This window comes from Myotis brandtii, unplaced genomic scaffold (genome assembly GCF_000412655.1).
Source record: "Myotis brandtii unplaced genomic scaffold, ASM41265v1 scaffold291, whole genome shotgun sequence".
NCBI classification, from domain to species: domain Eukaryota; kingdom Metazoa; phylum Chordata; class Mammalia; order Chiroptera; family Vespertilionidae; genus Myotis; species Myotis brandtii.
This window is the reverse complement of record NW_005361118.1, coordinates 532,426-554,218: the sequence shown is the minus strand read 5'-3', so window position 1 is coordinate 554,218 and position 21,793 is coordinate 532,426. Positions and strand designations below refer to the sequence as shown.

The window sequence follows — 21,793 nt, the reverse complement described above, 5'->3', positions numbered from 1 at the left end:
GTACCTCTGCACTTTACTTCCACACCGCACCTCCTCTGAGTCTCCGTGTGCTTTTCTCTTTCCTTCTAGTTGTAAAATTTCCACTCAGCCAGCCTTCCTGTGGTTCTGGATGATGTCCGTGTTGGCTTTTAGTTGTATTTTTGAAATTGTTGTGCGAGGCAACAATTTCCGGTGTTTACCTATGCCGCCATCTTGGTTTCTCTAGCAATCATCTTGTTGATAGTTGCATTCTAAATATGATACCCTAATACATTTTGATAATTTTGTTAGTGAAATATATTGAATTTAAAATAAGAAAATTAACATTAACACTTTTAAAATTTTATTTTCTAAGTCTTTAATTATTTAATTATCTTTTTATAATCTAGTATCTACTGTGGATCATGAAGACTATCAGAGTGTAACTCGTTTTCTTGACCTCATACCTCAGGATACTCTGGCAGTAGCTTCTTTTCGCTCTAAAGCATACACAAGAGCTGTAATGCACTTTGAATCATTTATTACAGAAAAGAAGCAAGATATTCAAGAGCATCTTGGATTTTTACAGGTTTGAAATTCATATTGTGAATTTAATAATGTTTATTGCTACTCTTTTTATGAGGAAATGAAATATTGCTCATTTTATGGAGTGTTTTAGATGCTGTGCTAGGAACTAGATATTTGTAAGTACTTTAGAAGCTTACAGATTAGTGGAGAGAGAGAAACACCAATTTGGTGTAATATCTTAAGTATACAGTGACATAGATATGCCCTTAGGAAAGACATTTAACTCATCTTCTATGTAGGGTGTGATGAAAGATGGGAGTGGCTGAGAAAGGGTTCAGTAAAGGCTACTTGAAGATGATATCTAAGGGGCCTTAAAGAAAGAATGAATGATAGGTACAAGGAGGAGGCAAGACATTCCAGGCAGTGCATCCCTATGGATTTGAGAAAGAGTGCCTATATGGAATGTCAGAGGACAGATAAATCACAGACGATTGTAGAGGCTTTGAACCAGGAAGTGCTTTAGTCAGAATTGCATTTTAGCTAAATGCCTATGGCAGTCATGGAGGAAGGACTTTAAAGGGCTATAATTTAAGGCAAGCAGGCCATTACTATTGTGAGAAACGTGGGCCTGAATTTGGGGGTGAGTGGATAGGGGGATGTACTGGTTGTAACAGGCATCAGCCATGGCAGTGCTGGTGAAAAAATGGTTTAGGTGATAATGTTATGACTCTGTGGGGAAGAAAAGAAACTAAGGGCAGGTGGGACTAATGCAATGGGACTTAAATAAGAGGTCAAAATTGTTGGGCTTTTTTCAGTAGAAAACAAAATGTGGTGAGAGAACTGGAAAATTAGTAGCTTTTAGTCTAGATAAATATTAGCCCTCTTCCTGTTGTTTTCTTCCTTATCTAATTTGAGTCTTTTGTTGATTGTTAAAATCATTCCCTTTACAAGGATATTTAACTCCCTTGTCTTTCTCCAATCCTTCTGTATTGTACTCATTTTGTAAAACTTCAACCCTGAATAAATTCACCCAAATGCCTTCCCAGTATCTGCATGTAAGCAGCTGAACATTGCTGGAGAAAAATATCACAATCACAGAATTGGTTTTTAACTTATAATCTCAGCCATAAGCTGGACTCTTTAATACTCTCTTCAATTCTTCTACTGGTAAATGTTTCTTTTGTAAACCCACTTTCTCACTCTTCAAGATAACCTTCTCTTCATTTCTTACCTTCCATCTCATTTACTCTCAGCTGATGTTCTTGCTTCATTGTTCATTAGGAAAATAGAAACCAAATATCTATCAAATCTGAAAGCACACTGGCTTTTGCACCATATTCTTTTCCTTCCCTTCTGTTGTTCCTAAGGAAGGATTCCCTGACAAAATTCAATCCTTTTATTTATAGTTTCAATTTTTAAGGCTTTCACTCCTTCAAATATTTCTCCTTTCTCTAGTATCATTAATTTATTTTTCAGCCAGAGGATATAAGTATATAGATGTGCTCTGATATCTCCTATTTAAATTTTTTATAATTCCTTCATTTTAGCTACTCCTTCAGATGCTATTTCCCTTCACAGTCAGTTTTTAAAAGAATCATCTAAAAAAAAAGAATCGTCTATTTTCCCTGTATTCACTTCTTACTTTCCATTCAGTCTTTACCCAGTCCAACAAGTCTTCTTTCTCCATTCTGCTGACACTATTCTTGCTAAGAAATTCAGTGAGCTTATGTTACCAAATCCAATCAATGTTTTCAAATCCTCATTTGCTTAACCTCACAACATTGTTTGACCACTCCTTTCTTAAATAAGACATTTGCTTTTCTCCCACAACTCCTGGGATACCACATTCTCTAGGTTTCTTCAGATTACTTTGGTTTCTGTTCTCAGTTTCATTTGCTAGTTCTTCCTTATTTATAAACTAGAGGCCTGGTGCATGAAATTCTTGCACTGGGAGGGGGGAGGGTCCCTCAGCCCGGCCTGCGCCCTGTCGCAGTCTGGGACTCCTTGCTCCTTACTGCCTGCCTGCTCGCTGCTCTTTACCACTTGGCTCATTGCTCCTTAGTGCTGCTGCAGAAGCAGGAGAGGGTCGTGCACCCCAGCTGCGCTCTCCAGCCATGAGCCCAGCTTCTGGCTGAGCAGCGCTCCCCCTGGTGTTCAGTGCACATCATAGCAACTGGTCATTCTGGTCGTTCTGCTGTAAGGGTCACTTAGGCTTTTATTTTATAGATATAATACTCTTCTTCCCTTGCCCTCTTTTCTTCTCTCTCTCTATTCATTTCTTAAATCATGCCATTCTTTCCCCTGCCATCTTTGTGCTAATTGCCCCATAGATTTTTATCTTTAACCCTAATATCCCCTTGGAACTCAGATTTGATGTCTTGGGTTTCTTGAAGGCATCTAAATACCAACATTTTAAAGTGCTTGTTTAAATGTTTATGTTTTAAAATGCAGTAAAACACATAAACTATACTCAACAGAATTTATTTGAAATTGGGTTCAAAATGATTTCAGACCCTTGAAGTTCTTTACAGCTCTTGTTGTCAATAACAGTTACTAATGTAGGTGTGTATTTAAATGGAATGGAATGAGTGTTGCGGTAACAGAAAGGCTGGGGAATAAAATTGTAATATTGCTGCTATGAGAAAAAAATTCTCTTAGGTGCTTTTCATGTAAACTGGTGGTTTGATAGTATTATTTTCAGTTGTGTTTTTCCTCTCATTTGATTGTTTTCAATGGTTGAACAAAGAAATTATATGCTGCTATGCATGAACCAGATGGAGTAGCTGGAGTCAGTGCAATCCGAAAGGCAGAACCGTCTCTAAAAGAACAGATCCTTGAGCATGAGAGCATCGGCTTACTGAGGGATGCCACTGCTTGTTATGACAGGGCCATTCAGCTAGAACCAGACCAGGTAAGATGATGCATGAAAGGCAACACAATGTAAAGAACACTATACAAGGAACTCTGGAAAACTTAGTTCACTACTGTCTCTACCAGTGTCCCAGTGTGTTTGGAAACCATTTCATCATCTCTGAGCTTGAGTTTTCAGATTGATAAAAGTAGAGACTTACATTAGATCTCAAAGATCCCTTCCAATCCAAATTTCTATGACCTTATATATCCCCCAAATAAATGAGATTGTTACAGAGTATATTTATATTAAACTGTATTAAATTACTCTAAAATTTATATAATTTTAGTTTGCTATTAAAAGTATAAGACATGCACCAATTTTTAATAATAATAGTGATTCTCTAGTCTAAGGATCTTCTTCAGATTTCACATGTTCGCTGCCAGCATCTGAAACTCTGAAGTGGTCCCTTAGAAACAATGAACTACAATTATTCATGGGGATATGGGGAGAGGGGTTGATTTTATCATATTTGACATGTTCACTGCCTCAATGTACAGGGTTTTTATTTTTCACAATCCATTGTTTTCAGCTTTAAAGAATATTGCATAATCCTATTTAACTTTCTTGTTACTAATTCCCAAAATCTACATTAATAATGATGTGATCTTGAATTTCCATTTTCTGTTACAATATGACAAATAGTCTTTAAATAAAATAGTAGAGTGCTTTTTACTTTTATATTTGATCTGAACCAAAAATTAGACCAAATCTGGAAAAAAATAAGAAATTTGAGTTTTTAAGGTTGTCTGCATTTAAAAAAAAATTCAGATGTTGTATGACATTGGTAGGAGGCTCTGCCATATACCAAGCAAGTTGACTGCTAAGGATGCATAAGCTCAATGAGGTAAATAGTATTTTTTAAAATAAATATTAAACTGTTTTTTGTTCCCAAGATATATTTGAAGTCACAATTGTTATTTTAAATATTTTAAATTTTTAGATCATTCATTATCACGGTGTAGTGAAGTCCATGTTAGGTCTTGGTCAGCTATCTACTGTAATCACTCAGGTGAATGGAGTGCATGCTAACAGGTAATATATTTTTAAAAATTATTTTATTTTGTTGTAGCTTAATGGGGAGTTTTTAAATCAATGAATTGGGTTGACATAATAATTACTAAAGTAATGAAATATTTTTGTTTTCATGCATTGGAGATAAGCACTTTCTCATAAATTGATCTAGCACTTAACAGTTTATCTTCTGTCCAAAGAGTCGTCCTTGAATTAGAGCTGCGTTAAGACAGAAACCTTCCAGAATTCACTTACTTCTGGTGAGGCTCATCTAGGCACTTCCAAACGGTGTCTGAGCTTTCCTGCGTTATCAGCATCCGTTATTGTCTCTGTTGGGGGTGGGGGGGGGTGCCTTTGTGACTGAAATGCATGTGGAATACCACTTGACACTGTGTGGGTTGATTTCCCCAAAGGATTGATGAAAAGCAAAGCAACCTTCCTTTCCTAAAGAAACCAAATAATACCAAACAGAAAATAACACTTATGTGTGGCAAAGTGAAGGTCACACAGTTCTAGTTTGTAGTTTCTAGCTCTTGAAGCTGCCATACTCTGAGACCTGAAAGCCTTGTTCTTTAATGTGTTTACCAAGCCCCAACTGGCTTTTCTGGGCAGTGAGATCTGGTCAAAAGGAATAAGATATTAGTTAACCAAAAAGCACAAAACTGTTTTTACTAAGTACAGTTTCTATACATTTCAAACTGTAATTTATAAATACCACTATTCTGAAGTGTCTAAGATCAGAGAAGCTTACTGTTGGTCACATGGTTTCCAGTAGTAGAATTTATGAAATGACTAGAGGCCCAGTGCACGAAATTCATGCAAGGGGAGAGGGGTCTCCTCAACCCAGCCTGCACTCTCTCCAATCTGGGATTCCTTGGGGGATGTCTGACTGCCGGTTTAGGCCCAAACAACTCTCTTACAATCCTGGACTGCTGGCTCCTAATTGCTCACCTGCCTGCCTGCCTGATCGCCCCTAACTGCCCCCCCCCTGCCGGCCTGATCATCCCTCACTGCCTCTATGTGCTGGCCTGATTGCCCCTAACTGCCCCCCCCCCTGCTGGCCTGGTCGCCCCTAACTGCCTGTGCCTTGGCCCCCGCCACTGTGGCTTTGTGCGGAAGACGTCGGTCTAATTAGCATATTACCCTTTTATTAGAACAGATTATACAACATAAACTTTAAGGTAGAATTGCATTAGTAGAAATGACTGGTTACCCCAACTGCCCCCCTCTGCCAGCCTGGTCGCCCCTAACTGCCCCCCCTGCTGGCCTGGTTGCCCTCAACTGCCCCTCCCGCCAGCCTGGTCGCCCCTCACAGCCTTTCCACCGTCCTGGTCGCCCCATGCAGCCTGCTGTGCAGTTGTTTGGTTGTCCCTCACTAACCCCTCCTGCCAGCCTGGTTGCCCCATGCAGCCTGCTTGTTCAGTCTTTTGGTCGTCCCTCATTAAGCCCCCTGCTGGCCTGGTTGCCCCACATAGCCTGTTTGTTCAGTCGTTTGGTTATCCCTAAATAACCCACCTGCCAGCCTGGTTGTAGGCAGCCTTCTTGTGAGGGTGTGAGGGTTAATTTGCATATTGCCTCTTTATTATATAGGATGGTGGAAATTTTGCAGAAGCAGGAAAAGGATAGGTTATATGTTTTACTAATTGAAGTGTTTCTCTAGATTAGTTGAGAGACCTTATGAATAGAAGGGTTGCAGAAATTTATAAATTTATCATGGCTCAAGCCATGGTATCAAGTTTCCTTATGATGAACACTGGACAGTTAGATTCCTCATCTTTTCTTGGGATCTGTAAAATGGCACCTCTCAATATTCAGTGAATGATGCTGTATCACATTGGAGCAAATGGTCATTGAGGATATGTGTTTTCAGGGGGGTGATACTTGCAATTTAAACAAATACATGTCCAACATTATTGTGCTTGGCTTACACAATCATTCTTTTAAATGTACTCATTTATGAGGATAAGTTCTTACAGCCTGATTCTCATTGTCATTTGGTACATTTTCGGTATAATGCTTGATACACACACGCCCTCCGGATAGTAAATCATACTAATTCTCCTCAGATTTTTATTCTAACATTTTGTTTGTCTGGCATCTAGTGATAAACTTGTAACGTTATTAAAAATTATAGTTTTGAAAATAACATTTCTATTATATTTCTTTTGGCCCCCTTGTTTTCGATTGTTTATGGTGGTGTTCATATTTAGAAATTAGAGAATATTCAATATTTATGCTGTTATTTTTTACTAGAGGGCCCGGTGCATGAAATTTGTGCATGGGGGGGGGGTTCCCTCAGCCCAGACTGCACCCTCGGGGGATGTCTGATTGCTGATAGACCCCCGGGGATCAGGCCTAAACTGGCAGTCCCTCTCGCAATCCAGGACGCTGTATGCACCAGTGACCATACTTTTCATACAGGTGGAAGGCATCTTGCTGTTGTATGGGCAGCTATATTTTTTTGCCCTGATTATAAAAAGTAGTACATAACATAATCCTTCTGAGGCAGTAGTACCATTTTCCCCATCTTATGGGTGGAAAAACTGAAAAGAAGTTAAGTAATTGGCTTTGTCACACAGTTATAAGTGTCAGAATCAGGGCTGACTACAAAATGTGCAAGCCAGAGTCCATGCATGTCACCGCTGCATCATCCTGTTTTTTCAGTATTAGCGTAGCCTGGCTAGGTTTTAATTTTATATCTAGGAGACTGTTCCCAATATATAGGGTAGGGTCCCTAGGCCTAGTCGGTGATCAGGGCCGATCTATCTGTTGGGTGATCAGGGGGGCCCCGACGGCACCTGCCTTGGCTGGTGGCCTGGCACTGCCCGCTGGCCGGCCCCGCCCCCTGATCGCTGCAGCTGGTCGCCTCCCTCTTGGGATGCAGATGCTCAATGCAGGAGCTGCCCCATGGTGATCAGTGTGCGTCGTAGCAACCGGTCATTCCGCTGTTCTGTCAATCTGCATATTAGGGTTTTATTATATAGGATTTTTAGAAATAAAATGAAATTAATTTATTTGTTACATTTCTTAATGTGTTTTTACTACAGAAAGAACAAAAAGGACTTTTTAAAAAATATATTTTTATTGATTTCAGAGAGGAAGGGAGTGATAGAAACATCAATGATGATGGCTGTCTCTTGCATACCCCCTACTACAGATTGAGCCCGAAACCTGGATATGTGCCCTGACTGGGAATTGAACCTCCTAGTTTATAGGTCAAAGCTCAACCACTAAGCCACACAGGTCGGGAGGGAGGAGAAGGGAGAGAGGGTGCAGGGAGAGGGACATTGATCAGCTGCCTTCCACCTGCACGCCAACTGGGAATCAAACCCTCCACCTTTTGGTGCAGGGGACAACACTCCAACCGAGTTACACCAACCAGGGACCAGGGCACCTTTTTTATAATATGAGGATATGTGTGCCTTTCATTGTTATTAGTTAATTAAATGGAAAATTGTGCCTTGCCTAGGATCTAGCATGTAGCAGGTATTCAAATGGTATGATTAATAAAGAAAAAAACATGGCAAAAGTCTAGCTTCTTTTATATAGTCATGATCTAAAATATCACTAGTTATCTTAGTGTCACTTAAGTAGAATACTTATAAAAAATAAGTACCTATATTATACTGGTTTTACAAACTCACATTTTAAAGTTACTGAAATAATTTAAGAATAGGTATAGGCCAGCCGGGTGTCTCAGTGGTTGAGCATCGACCTGTGAACTAGGATGTTACCATTTGATTCCTCAGGGCACATGCCTGGGTTGCGGGCTTGATCCCCAGTAGGGGGCGTGCAGGAGGCAGCCAATCAATGATTCTCTCTTATCATTGATGTTTCTATCTCTCTCCCTCTGCCTTCCTCTCTGAAGTCAATAAAAATATATTTTAAAAAAGAATAGGTATATATTTTAGTTAGCTACTTTTATATCCTTTGTTATGCCATTGACACATAATTTGTCACTTTCTTATGCCCTAATATGGTGTCCTATGTACTCCCCACCTGCTCCTGACCAATTGCACCATCTCCTATAATTATATCTTAAATTTCACTCATAATCCCAGGTTATTGGAATTGATTACCTCTGAATGCATGGATGTTCATTTGGCTTTTATTCCTCCTTTCCCTTTGTTCAAGTGAAGCACAGAGCTAACCTTACAAATACATTTTGTAATTATCCAGGTACTAATTCTGTTCTATTATATGGCTTGACTCAATTCATCACGAAATGGCATTTTAAAAAATATGGCTTTATTAATTTGAGAGAGAGAGGGAGAGAGAGAAACAGTGATTGGGTGCCTCCTGTATGCACCCCAACTGGGGACTGAACCCACAACCGGGCATGTGCCTTGACTGGGAATCGCACCAGTGATATTTCAGTGCATGGGACGATGCTTAGCCAGCTGAGCCACATTGGCCAGGGCAGAGAATGGCATTTTTAAATGGCTCTATCACAAGTAATTATTGAAGAAATGTTTTCAGAAAATGGGAAGATTAAAATTTGGGAGATTCTTTTGGATAGACAATTATTTTGTATCTAAATACAAAATAATTGTCTATCCAAATACAAAATACAATAGAGCGCAAATACAATAAATAGAACAATAAATAAATGCAGTATATAGAGTATCTAAACTAATAAAAATAATCTTTAAATGCCACTTTACATTGAAATAAATTAAAGCTTAATATGGGTTTCTTTTAATAGGTCTGAATGGACAGACGAATTAAACACATACAGAGTGGAAGCAGCTTGGAAGTTATCACAGTGGGATTTGGTGGAAAATTATTTGGCAGCAGGTAAAATTACTTCTTAAAATATAAGTTGTTTTAAGATGCCATAAATAGACTAAGTGTCTAAGCAATAGTCATAATTAATCTCTCAACTTGTTTTGTGATTGCTTTGTTTAGTTATCAAAATGAAATCATCGGTTCAGTATTTCTTCTGATCATTTTACCAAATGAAATAAAACTTGTTCATAGACCCAGCTCTCATTCCGTAACTCTTTATTTGTTTTTCAGATGGGAAATCTACCACATGGAGTGTCAGACTGGGGCAGCTATTATTATCAGTCAAAAAAAGAGATACCACAGCTTTTTATGATACATTGAAACTAGTGAGAGCCGAACAAATTGTACCTCTTTCAGCTGCAAGCTTTGAAAGAGGCTCTTACCAACGAGGATATGAGTATATTGTCAGGTATTTCAAAGTTCCCATATTTATATTCCTGGTCTATAAGTATCATCTGATAGGCTTAGAATGCTTTGATTAGTAAATAACTGATACTATGTTTATTATCATGCATAGCTGAACAAAATAGCTTTTTCATTCTTTAACTCACAATCACTCTATATTTTTCCCTTTTTATTTATTTACTAGAGGCCCAGTGCACAAAAATTTGTGCACTTGAGGGGGTCCCACAGCCCGGCCTGTGCCCTCTCACAGTCTGGGCCCCTCAGGGGATGTCCACCTGCTGGCTAAGGCCCGCTCCCCAGGGGATCAGGCCTAAGCTGGCAGTCAGACATCCCTCTGGCAGCCCGGGAGCCCTCGGGGGATGTCCACTTGCCAGCGGGGAGCAGGCCTACCTGCAGTTGGACATCCTTAGCGCTGCTGAGGAGGCGGGAGAGGCTCCTGCTGCCACTGCTGTGCTGGCAGCTGTCAGCCTGGCTTGTGGCTGAGCAGAGCTCCCCCTGTTGGAGCGCACTGACCACCAGGGGGCAGCTCCTGCATTGAGCGTCTGCCCCCGGGTGGTGAGTGCATGTCACAGTGACCAGTCATTCCCAGTCGTTCTGCTGTTAGGGTCAATTTGCATATTACCCTTTTATTATATAGGATAGAGGCCTGGTGCACGAGTGGGGGCCGGCTGGTTTGCCCTGAAGGGTGTCCTGGATCAGGGTGGGGGTCCTGCTGGGGTGCCTGCCTAGCCTGGGTGAGGGGCTGATGGCCGTTTTCAGGCTGGCCACGCCCCCCCGGCCCAGCCAGGGCAGGCGGGAAGCTTGGCTTCCTCCATTGTTGGGGGCAACCCAAGCCTCCTGCTCGCTCCAGCTCTGTGGCCACGGCTGGCTGGAAGCAGGTATCTGGGATTTATTTATCTTCTATAATTGAAACTTTGTAGCCTTGAGTGTAGCCCAAGGCAGGTCAGGGCATGCGGGAAGCTTGGCTTCCTCTATCGCCGGGGGCAACCCAAGCCTCCTGCTTCCTCTAGCTCTGTGGTCACCGCCATCTTAGTTGTGTTAATTTGCATGCTTGCTCCTGATTGGCTGGCGAGCGTGGCTTCAGTGTAGCAGAGGGATGGATAATTTGGATGTTTCCCTTTTATTATATAGGATTATTATTTTTTTTTTTTCTAATCTTCACCCAAAGACATGGTCATTGACTCTTTTAGAGAGGGGAAGGGAGGGAGGGACAGAGGCATGGAGGGAGAGAGAGGAAAAAAAAAAACATCAATCAGTTGCTTCCCACACTTTCCCTGCCGAGGGTTTGAACCCAAAATCTAAGCATGTGTCCTGGCCAGGAATCAAACCTCCAACCTTTTGGTTTATGGAATGGTGCTCCAACCAACTGAGCAACACCGGCCAGAGCCATCTTGTAGTTTTTCAAAAACATTTTAACATACATTCTATTAATTGGGAAGGCAATTTTGAGACTTCTAAAAAAATAACTAGAAAAATCTTATATTTGTCCTGATGTAATTCATAGTTTATTTTTTATACAACTAACCTAAGTAATCTAGACATCTGTACTTGACACACTGGTCTTCACTACTTATTCGTCCCCTTCCCTTCTTCTCATTTAGAAAGGCATTTGACATTTCGCCCCCCAAAAATGTAGGCATTACATTACTAGAAAGGAATATTAACTTATAGAGGTAAGAAAGAAATGATGGAAAACATTTTAGGTCTGTTAGTTCATCTGAAGAAAATAATTAAACATGTTTTAATTGAACTATAATAAAAAAGATAAGTAAGCAATTTTTCTTTTTTTTTTTTAGTTATAATAATCTATATTTTTTATAAGCCCCTTTGGTAACAGCTTAATGAAACCAGAGATTGGACCACCAAAATTATTTCTGTTCTGTAGTTGTATCTTGAATACTGACTGAATCATAGGCTATTGTGAAAGTATGAGTGCTTCCATTACTCTTAGGAAAAAATCAACTGTACCATTTCTCATTTTTTTGCTGGCATTTACTATGCCAAGTCCTCTTATGGGCAAATATTTATGTTGACATATAATGGATTCATATTTTCTTTTATCTTCATAAAGGTGATAAAGTTTTATTTTCATACATTTGAATTTAGTTTTATATATCATTCTCTAAGTTAATTAATAAGAATTTGGGGATCATAGTAAGCACTAAATTTTTTAAAGTATTTTTAAAAATATATCTTTATTGCCCTAACCAGTTTGGCTCAGTGGATAGAGCGTTGGCCCTCAGACTGAAGGGTCCTGTGTTTGATTCCGGTCAAGGGCATATACCTTGGTTATGGGCTCGATTCCCAATAGGGGGCATGCAGGAGACAGCTGATCAATGTTTCTCTCACATCAATGTTTCTAACTTTCTATCCCTCTCCCTTCCTCTCGGGAACATCAATAAAACATAAAACACATAGAGGTAAGAAAGAACAATAAAGATATATATATTGATTTCAGAGAGGAAGGGAGAGGAAGAGAGAGATAGAAACATCAGTGATGAGAGAGAATCATTGATTGGCTGGCTCCTGAATGCCCCACACTGGGGATCGAGCTGGGCTAAATATTTAAATCAACATCATACTATACCCAGTATGAAAAGATGTTACTGTTTATATTTACTAAGAATATGTATTGGTTAAAGTTCTTCCAAAGAAAACTGCACATTTTAGATTCTCATGGCTAATTTAATATACATGCATTATATATGAGATTAATAAGGATGAAGATTATATCATTTTAACATTGCCTCTATTTGTCTCTAGATTACACATGTTGTGTGAGTTGGAGCATAGCATCAAACCACTTTTCCATGAGTCTCTAGGCGATAATTCTCAAGAAGATTCTCTAAACTGGGTAGCTCGACTAGAAATGACCCAGAATTCCTATAGAGCCAAGGAACCCATTCTGGCTCTCCGGAGAGCTTTATTAAGCCTCAACAAAAGGTTTTTCCACACTTTGTTTTAAAATGTCAATTATTGTGAATTTAGTATTGTATTTGCATATTACTTGGGGGTATTTAGCTTTCCTAATTTTCTCTCTGAATCTCTATTTTTTTGTTTTTAATTGTCAGGGCTACTCTACATAGTTGAAACTTAAGAATTACATGTACATGCAATATATCTTTTTTTTAATGTTAAAAAAAACTTACTGGGGGAGGTACAGATATGAGTCATTAATAGGTCTTCATAGACTTATTGATAAAAATGGAGTACTTTAAGAAAATTAAAAGTATTTTTTTAGCAAATCTTTGATTTCTTTGAAATAGTGTATTAAGAATGTTCCATGTTAGAAATAGGTATTTTAATTGTCATTGAATACACTTAAAAATGCTCTTTTCCTCCTGTTCTGTCACATTTCTTTAGACAAGATTACAATGAAATGGTTGGAGAATGCTGGCTACAGAGTGCCAGAGTAGCTAGAAAGGCTGGTCACCACCAGACAGCCTACAATGCTCTGCTCAATGCTGGAGAATCACGACTTGCTGAACTGTATGTGGAAAGGGCAAAGTGGCTGTGGTCCAAGGTAACACCAAGGGAATATCATCATATATATGTATTTTGCAGATTATGTACTTTTTCTAAAGGCCTGAGTGACAGACAGTGTCTAATCTCAATTGAGAACCCTCTTTTTCTGTCACCTTTTTTCATCATTACCTACCATAATTGGGAAGGAACTATTCTTTCTATCCTGAAGACCCAAAATAGTTTTCCATTTCAAGACTGAAAGTGTAGTTCTTTCAATTTTCACATGTTTTTCATTATTTTCTTGAGGGACGTGACCAATTTTACTTTGTTTTAACCTCCTATATGTATAAAGAGTGTATGTAGTAAGATATCAAAAAATATTTGTTAAATGAACACAACATTGTCCTTATTCACATCCTTGGCAGATAATTAGTTTTGTGTGGACTTGTCAGTACTTACCGTCAAGATTCACTTCCAATTAATCTAGCTTGTTAAGAAGGGCTTAGCTTCAGAACAAAAGTCTCCAATAGTAAGATTAAAGCTACAGTAATGTGAAAAAGGCTTTTTAAATATCTTAACTTGCAAAGCTTATGTCCAATATTTAAAAGGTTGTTATTTATATATCTCCTCATGTTTGCCTTATATTTATATATAAGATATATAAATATCTTAATACAGATATTTATATATCTCCTCAGTAACCCATATCTCCTCATGTTTGCCTTATATTTATATATAAGATATAAATATAAGGCAAACATGGTCAGTTTAGTCTTAGCAGTAGGTATAGCATGTTCTGAAGTTGACATTTACCGATTATAGTTGGTACCACTTGTGACTGGACCAACTTCATGGTGGCTGAGAAAGGACAGGAGGGAAGATGTTTCCTGGACGGACGGGAAGTGAAAGTAATAATTCAGGCTGCATTGGTCAGTGCCTGATCATTTTCTGAGCTAGTATAATTCTATAAGTTGTAATACCTTAAACACGATATGTTAAAAATGCAGTTCATCATCTAATAATTCAGTGCCGTTTCTTCTCCCATTTTCCCTATTTTTCTAGGTAGGACTCTTACATTCTCTCATCCAAGATATCAGGGCATCATTTTGACCTTCCTACCCTCCCTCACTTTTCACATCCAGTTGGACACTAAATCTACCTTAGAAATGTCTTTTAAATTATCTCCCTCTTATTTGTCTCTGCTGCTTTTATTCATTCCATTTGTAACCTATAACAATGTTAATAGCCTTTTTGGCAGTCTCACCATTTCTCTGTATACATTACTGCAGTCTGATGTTTCTAAAATTCATGTTGAATCATGTTGCTCCCCTGATTAAAATCCTTCAAAGTATTCTGTATGCCTTTAGCATTAAGTCTGAATTCTAGAAAGTACAAAAGGCCCTTTGTGATTGAGTTCCAGTCTGCCTCTTCAGTTTCAGTAACAAACCCTTTAGGCTTCAGCTAAAACCAGACTACTCACATTTCTACCAATTAAAATTATTTTTCCGTCTACCAAGAATGTTTTTTACTGAATTCTCTGCAGGGAAAATTCGTACTCATTATTTAAGACCTAATTCCGATCTTCCTCATTTGGTAACCTTTCCTGACTGATGCTCTTCTCCATTTTCCTATATTTTCAGGTACATTTAGAGGGCTCCCTTTGCTTTACCCCATTATGTCTATGTATATTCCTCTGTTAATAGTACTTAACACATTGGGTTGTTATTTTAGGTACATAGTCTATTTCTTCACTTGACTGTGAACTTTTTTAAGCCAGAGATTTGGGTTTATTCATTGTTTATCCCCAGTCATATAGACTTATTTTCAGTTCCCAGCACTTTGATCGACTATAAAATGAATGAGTATATGATTATGAATTTTACATGAAATGAAGCAATGTTACCTTTTTAGGATTTTACTTTTATAGGATGGAAATAAGAGCTGAACATGAAACTCAAATGGACCTACACGTAAAATATCTAATGAACTTTAAATCCTAACAATTGTATTTGTTTTTCAAAAAATGGAAATACGTTCTTAAATTAAAAGATTTGTTGTTGTCTTTTATCTTTTAGGGTGATGTTCACCAGGCACTAATTGTTCTTCAAAAGGGTGTTGAATTATGTTTCCCTGAAAATAAAACTCCAACTGAGAGTAAGGACATGTTAATCCATGGTCGAGCTATGCTGCTAGTAGGCCGATTTATGGAAGAAACAGCTAACTTTGAAAGCAATGCAGTTATGAAAAAATATAAGGCAGGTATATTTATAATACAATTTCAATAAGAAACTCATTCTTTTGTTTTGTTTTTGAAAATGGATCAAATTATTTTAAAGTCCAGATTGAAGAATACATGTATAAAAATAGCCAAGAGCCCTGGCCAGTGTGGCTCAGTTGGTTTATCATTGTCCCATGAAACAAAACGTCACCAGTTCTATTATAGATAAAGGCACATGTCAGAGTTGCCAGCTAGATCCCCAGTAGGAGGTGTGCAGAAGGCATTCAATCAGTGTTTCTCACATTGAGTTTTTTTTCTCTTTCTCTCCCTGTCCCTTTCTCTCTCTCTAAAGCCAATAAAAAATATAATTTTAAAAAATAGTCAGGAAACTTGTTTGACTTTTAGTGCGTATATAGCATAAGTATATAGCTGGAGGAACTATTACAAAGTAAATACACTCATGAAACCATCACCCAGATTAAGAAGTAGAATATTATTAGCACTTCACAACCCACTCTTTCACCCTCATTCCCCAAAGTTAGCTACCCTAGCCTGAATATTTTTGAAGAAACACAATATATACCTTCCTTACTACTAGTTATTAAGATTTACTAGGCATGTAGATGGTGTTATAAGACAGATACTTCTCAGTAACCCATAGGTCAGAGAACAAATTGCAATGAGAATTGAAAAATACTTTGAACTGAATGATAATAAAAATATGACATGTAATGCATCTAAAGCCATTCTTTTTTATTAAAATATATTTTTATTGATTTCAGAGAGGAAGGGAGATGAGGGAGAGAAAGAGATAGAAACATCAATGTTGAGAGAGAATCATTGATCGGCTGCCTCCTGCACGCCCCCTACTGGGGATTGAGCCTACAACTCCAGGCGTGTGCCCTGACCAAGAATCGAGTTGTGACCTCCTGGTTCATGTGTCAATGCTCAACCATTGAGCACACTGGCCAGGCAGCTAAAGCCATTTTTCAAGAGAATTTAAAATGTTATTTGCATGTATTAAAAGAAAATAAAGGCTCACAATTAATGAGCCTTAAATATACACCTCAAAGTGTTAGAAAAGGGAACAAAAATTTTTAAAAAAACAAAGAATGTAGAAGTTAGGAAATAATAAAGTAAGAGACAGTAGCTATAATTTGTGAGGCAGATTACCTGAGAAAGAGAAGTTAAACAGACAAAAAGTTATAGATCTGTATAGGTAGCCACCTGAATCTTTGATTAAGGGCCATGGTGTACATACATAACTCAAAACTCTATGAGGCCCAGCTGGAAGCAGCTGCTGAAGAAAGAACAATTATGGGGAAACTATAAGAACAACAATATTGCCCTAACCGGTTTTGCTCAGTGGATAGAGCATTGGCCTTCGGGCTCAACGGTCCCAGGTTCGATTCCAGTCAAGGGCATGTACCTTGGTTGTGGGCACATCCCCAGTGGGGAGTGTGCAGGAGGCAGCTGATCGATGTTTCTCTCTCATCAATGTTTCTAATTCTCTATTCCTCTCCCTTCCTCTCTGTAAAAAATCAATAAAATATATTAAAAATAAAAGAAGAAGAACAATATTTGGAGGGCACATAGACCCTTTGATGTAAATTATCAGTGTCAATCTTTTGAGACACAGGATAGAAAAAGGTAAAGTGTGATAAGTATATCTGGATGGCAAACTGAGAAAAATTAGTGTATGTGTCAAAACTTATTATAAATGTACTAGAGGCGCATTGCACAAAAATCTGTGCACTGGGGGGAGGGGAGGGAGGGTTTCTCATCCCGGCCTATGCCCTCTCACAGTCTGGGACCTTTTGCTCCTTACTGCTTGCTGCTCCTTACTGCTTGACTGCTGCTCCTTAGTGCTGCCGCGCAGGCGGGAGAGGCTCCCACCACCGCTGCTGCGCTTGCCAGGCGTGAGCCCGGCTTCTGGCTGAGTAACGCTCCCCCTGTGGGAGCACACAGACCACCAGGGGGAAGCTCCTGCGTTGTGCGTCTGCCCCCTGGTGGTCAGTGCGCATCATAGCAACCGGTCGTTCTGGTCGTTGTGCTGTAATGGTCGCTTAGGCTTAGGCTTTTATTATATAGACTAGAGGCCCGGTGCACAAAAATTTGTGCACTCGGGGGGTCCCTCAGCCCAGCCTGTGCCCTCTCGCAGTCTGGGACCCCTTGGGGGATGTCCCCAGGGGATCGGGCCTAAGCTGGCAGTCAGACATCCCTCTGGCAGCCCGGGAGCTTTTGGGGGATGTCCACTTGCCAGCGGGGAGCAGGTCTAAGCTGCAGTCGGACACCGCTGTGCTGGCAGCCGTCAGCCTGGCTTGTGGCTGAGCAGAGCTCCCCCTGTGGGAGCGCACTGACCAGCAGGGGGCAGCTCCTGCATTGAGCGTCTGCCCCCTGGTGGTGAGTGTGTGTCACAGTGACCAGTCATTCCCAGTCGTTCTGCTGTTAGGGTCAATTTGCATATTACCCTTTCATTATATAGGATAGAGGCCTGGTGCATGGGTGGGGGCCGGCTGGTTTGCCCTGAAGGGTGTCCCGGGTCAGGGTGGGGGTCCCGCTGGGGTGCCTGGCCAGCCTGGGTGAGGGGCTGAGGGCCGTTTTCAGACTGGCTACACCCCCTTTAGTGTGGGGGTCCCCACTGCGGTGCCTGGCCAGCCTGGGTAATGGGGTGAGGGGCTGAGGGCCGTTTTCAGGCTACCTACAGCCCCTTCAGGGTGGGGGGTCCTGCTGGGGTGCCTGGCCAGTCTGGGTGAGGGGCTGAGGGCTGTTTTCAGGCTGGCTGCGCCCCCTGGCTACCCAAGCTCCCAGCCTCTCCTTTTTTTCTTTTTTCTTTTTTTTCTGGGATTGATTTATCTTCTATAATTGAAACTTTATAACCTTGAGCAGAGCCCAGGTCTGGCTGGAAGCCTTTCAGTCCACAGGCCGACGCCCTATCCACTGATCGAAACCAGCTAGGGCCACTATTGGTATCTTGGTAGGCATTGTGTTGAATCTGTAGATTTGTTCGGGTATTATGGCCTTTTTAAATGATATTAATTTTTCCTATCCATGGACATGTTATATGATTCCACTTGTTTGTATCTTCTTCAGTTTCTTTCTTCAATGTTTTACAATTTTCCGAGTACAGTCTTTTATATCCTTGGTTAAATATATTCCTAGGTATTTCATTGTTTTTGGAGCAGTTGTGAAAGGGATTCTTACTTTCTTTCTCTCTCTCTCTCTCTCTCTCTCTCTCTCTCTCTCTCTCTCTCTCTCTCTCTCTCTCCCCCTTTCTTTCCTTTCTTTTTTTTCTTTCCTTTCTTTCGTTTTGTTGTCTGAGAGTTCATTATTGGTGTATAAAAATGCTACTGGCCTGACTGGCGTGACTTATCAGTTGAGCATTGACCCAGGAACCGAGAGATCATCATTTCCATTCCTGGTCAGGGCACATGCCCAGGTTGCAGGCTCGATCCCCAGTGTAGGGTATGCAGTAGGCAACCAATTGATGATGTTCCTGTCTCATCAAAGTTTCTATCTTTCTATCCCTCTACCTTCCTCTCTCTAAAAATCAATTTAAAAAAAACAACAAAATACTTTTTTAAAAATGCTACTGATTCCTGGATGTTTATTTTGTATCTTGCTATTTTACTAAATTCAGTGATCAGCTCAAGTAGTTTTTTTGGTGGAATCTTTAGGATTCTCTATATACAGTATCATGTCACCTGCATATGACAGTTTTACTTCTTCCTTTACAATGTGGAGCCTTTTATTTCATCTTCTTTTCTGATTGCAGTGGCTAGACTTCCAGTACTATATTGAATAATAGTAGTGAAAATGGACATCCCTGTCTTCTCAGTCTTAAGGGGAACACTTATATTTTTGCCCATTGAATATGATATAGGGTCTGGGTTTGTTATATATAACCTTTATTATGTTGAAGTATGTTCCCTCTATTCCCACTTTGCTGACAGTTTATATCGTAAATGGGGGCTGGATTTTATCAAATGCCTTTTCTGCATGAATTGATATGGTCACATGCTTTTTATTCTTAATTTTGTTTATGTGGTGTATCACATTTATTGATTTGTGGATATTACACCAACCTTGCATCTTTGGAATAAATCCCAGTTGATCATGCTATATGATCTTTTTAATGTATCCCTGAATTTGGTTTGCTAATATTTTGTTGAGAATTTTAGCATCCATATTCATCAGGGGTATCCTATCAAATAGAGGGAATATGCTGATTGACCCTGATGTCGTCACAAAGATGGCAGCACCCATAGCCAATAAGGAGGGAATATGCAAATTGACTGCCCCACCCTCAAAGATGGCAGTGCCCACAGCCAATAAGGAGGGAATATGCTAATTGACTGCCATGCCCTCAAAGATGGATGTGCCCACAGCCACAAGATGGCGGTGCCCAGCCCCCTCAGCCCCTCCTGGGGGTGGGCCCATCCTTGCCACGCTCCTGACTCTGGATTCCCCTAGTCCCCTCAGCTCCCCAGCCGCCCAGGGCCGCCCGAGGCTCAGGTAACCAGGGCCGGCTTATGCTTGCGCTGCCGACAGTGGCAGCAGCAGAGGTGTGATGGGGCGTCACCTTCCCCTGATCACCAGGTTGCCTCCCACCCCTGAGGGCTCCTGGACTGTGAGAGGGGGCAGGCCGGGCTGAGGGACCCCTTCTCCAGTGCATGAATTTTCATGCACCGGGTTTCTAGTCTATACTAATAATTGAGCAATATGCATATTGTTCAGGACACCGTCACAGTAACAGTAACGACCAAACAGGGCCAGCAGGGGGTTAGTGAGGGACGACCAAACGACCGAACAGCAGGATGCGTGGGGCAACCAGGCCGGCAGGGGGGTTAGTTAGGGACGACCAAATGACTGAACAGCAGGCTGCATGGGGCAACCAGGCCGGCAGAGGGGCAGTAAGGGGCGACCAGGCCAGTGGGGGGGGAAGTTAAGGGTGACCAGGTCGGCAGATGGGGGAAGTTGGGGGCAAACAGGCTGGGGGGGGTAGTTGGGGGTTTCTTGACCAGCAGGGGGGGGGCAGTTAGGGGCAATCAGGCCAGGTGTTTAGGGGCAATCAGGTAGGCAGGTAGGTGAGCAGTTAGGAGCCAGTGGTCCCGGATTGTGAGAAGGATGTCTGACTCCCGGTTTAGGCCCGATCCCTGGGGGCAGTTGGACATCCCCCGAGGGGTCCCAGATTGGAGAGGGTGCAGGCTGGGCTGAGGAGACCCCCACCCCTCCATGCATGAATTTCATACACCGGGCCTTTAGTTAGCCTATGATTTTCTTTCTTTGTTGTGTCTTTATCTGGTTTTGAAATTAGGATAATTTTGGCCTTGTAAAATGAGCTTGGGGGGTCTTTCGTCCTTTTTAATTTTTGAAATAGTTTGAGAAGGATCGGTGTTAGTTTTTTTAATGTTTGGTAAAATTCACCTGTAGAACCATTATGTCCAGGGCTATTGTTTTTGGGGCTTTTAAAAATACTGCTTCTATTTCACTAGTTTTAATCTGTCTAGTGAGATTCTCTGATACATCCTGATTTAGTTTTGGAAGATTATATGTTTTTAGGAATGTACCCATTTTGTCCACATTATCCAAATTGTTGGCATATAGTTGTTCGTAATAATTTTTTTACAATATTTTATGTTTCTTTGGTGTCAGTTAATACTTCTCTTTGAATTCTTGTTTTATTTGTTTGGGTCTTCTCTCTTTGTTTCTTAATGAATCTGTGTCTGGTTAAAGGTTTGTCAATCTTCTGTATCTTTTTAAAGAACGAGCTCTTGGTTTTATTTATATTTGTATTGGGGTTTTTTTTTAGACTCTATTTCATTTATTTCTGCTCTGATCTTTATTATTTCCTTCTACTCACTTTGGGCTTTGTTTCTTGTTCTTTTTCAAGTTCCTTTTAGTGAAAAATTAGATTATTTATTTGAGATTTTTCTTGTTTCTTGAAGTAGGCCTGTAATGTTAATGAATTTCCCTCAAAGGGCTGCTTTCCCTGTGTCCCTCAGATTTTGGGTTCTTGTGTTCTCATTTTCAGCTGTTTCAAGGTATCTTTTGACTTATTTCTTGATCTCATTGTTAAGCCATTCATTGTTTAGCAACATGTTAGCATCCATGTGTTTGTTTGTTTTTCATTTTTCTTCTTGTGATTGATTTTAAGTTTTATAGAATTATGGTCACAGAAGATGCTTGATATGATTTCATTCATGTTAAATTTATATAGACTTGTTTTGTGTCCTAATATGTGGTCTATCCTCGAAAATGTTTCATGGGCACTTTACAAGAATGTATATTCTGCTGCTTTGGGGTGAAATGCTCTGAGAGTATCAATTGAATCAATTTGATCTAGTGTGTCATTTATGGCCACAGTTTCCTTGTTGATTTTCTGTCTGGAAGATCTATCCATTGATGTCAGTGGGGTGTTAAGATCCTCTATTATAATTGTACTAGAGGCCCGGTGCACAAAAATTTGTGCACTGGGGGGGGGGGGGGGGGGGCCCTCCGCCCGG

The 21,793-nt window shown here is 40.3% G+C and overlaps 1 protein-coding gene across 1 annotated transcript in view; it reads left to right on the top strand.

The window, feature by feature from the left end:
• The window catches only part of ATR (ATR serine/threonine kinase), a 147,761-nt gene that overhangs the window by 95,077 nt on the left and 30,891 nt on the right, over positions 1-21,793 (top strand). The window contains exons 27-34 of the mRNA XM_014542147.1: positions 369-547; positions 3,233-3,397; positions 4,341-4,432; positions 9,117-9,208; positions 9,431-9,608; positions 12,368-12,547; positions 12,968-13,127; positions 15,145-15,324. Of these exons, the coding sequence (XP_014397633.1) occupies positions 369-547; positions 3,233-3,397; positions 4,341-4,432; positions 9,117-9,208; positions 9,431-9,608; positions 12,368-12,547; positions 12,968-13,127; positions 15,145-15,324 (1,226 nt within the window). The remainder of the gene's footprint in view (positions 1-368; positions 548-3,232; positions 3,398-4,340; positions 4,433-9,116; positions 9,209-9,430; positions 9,609-12,367; positions 12,548-12,967; positions 13,128-15,144; positions 15,325-21,793) is intronic.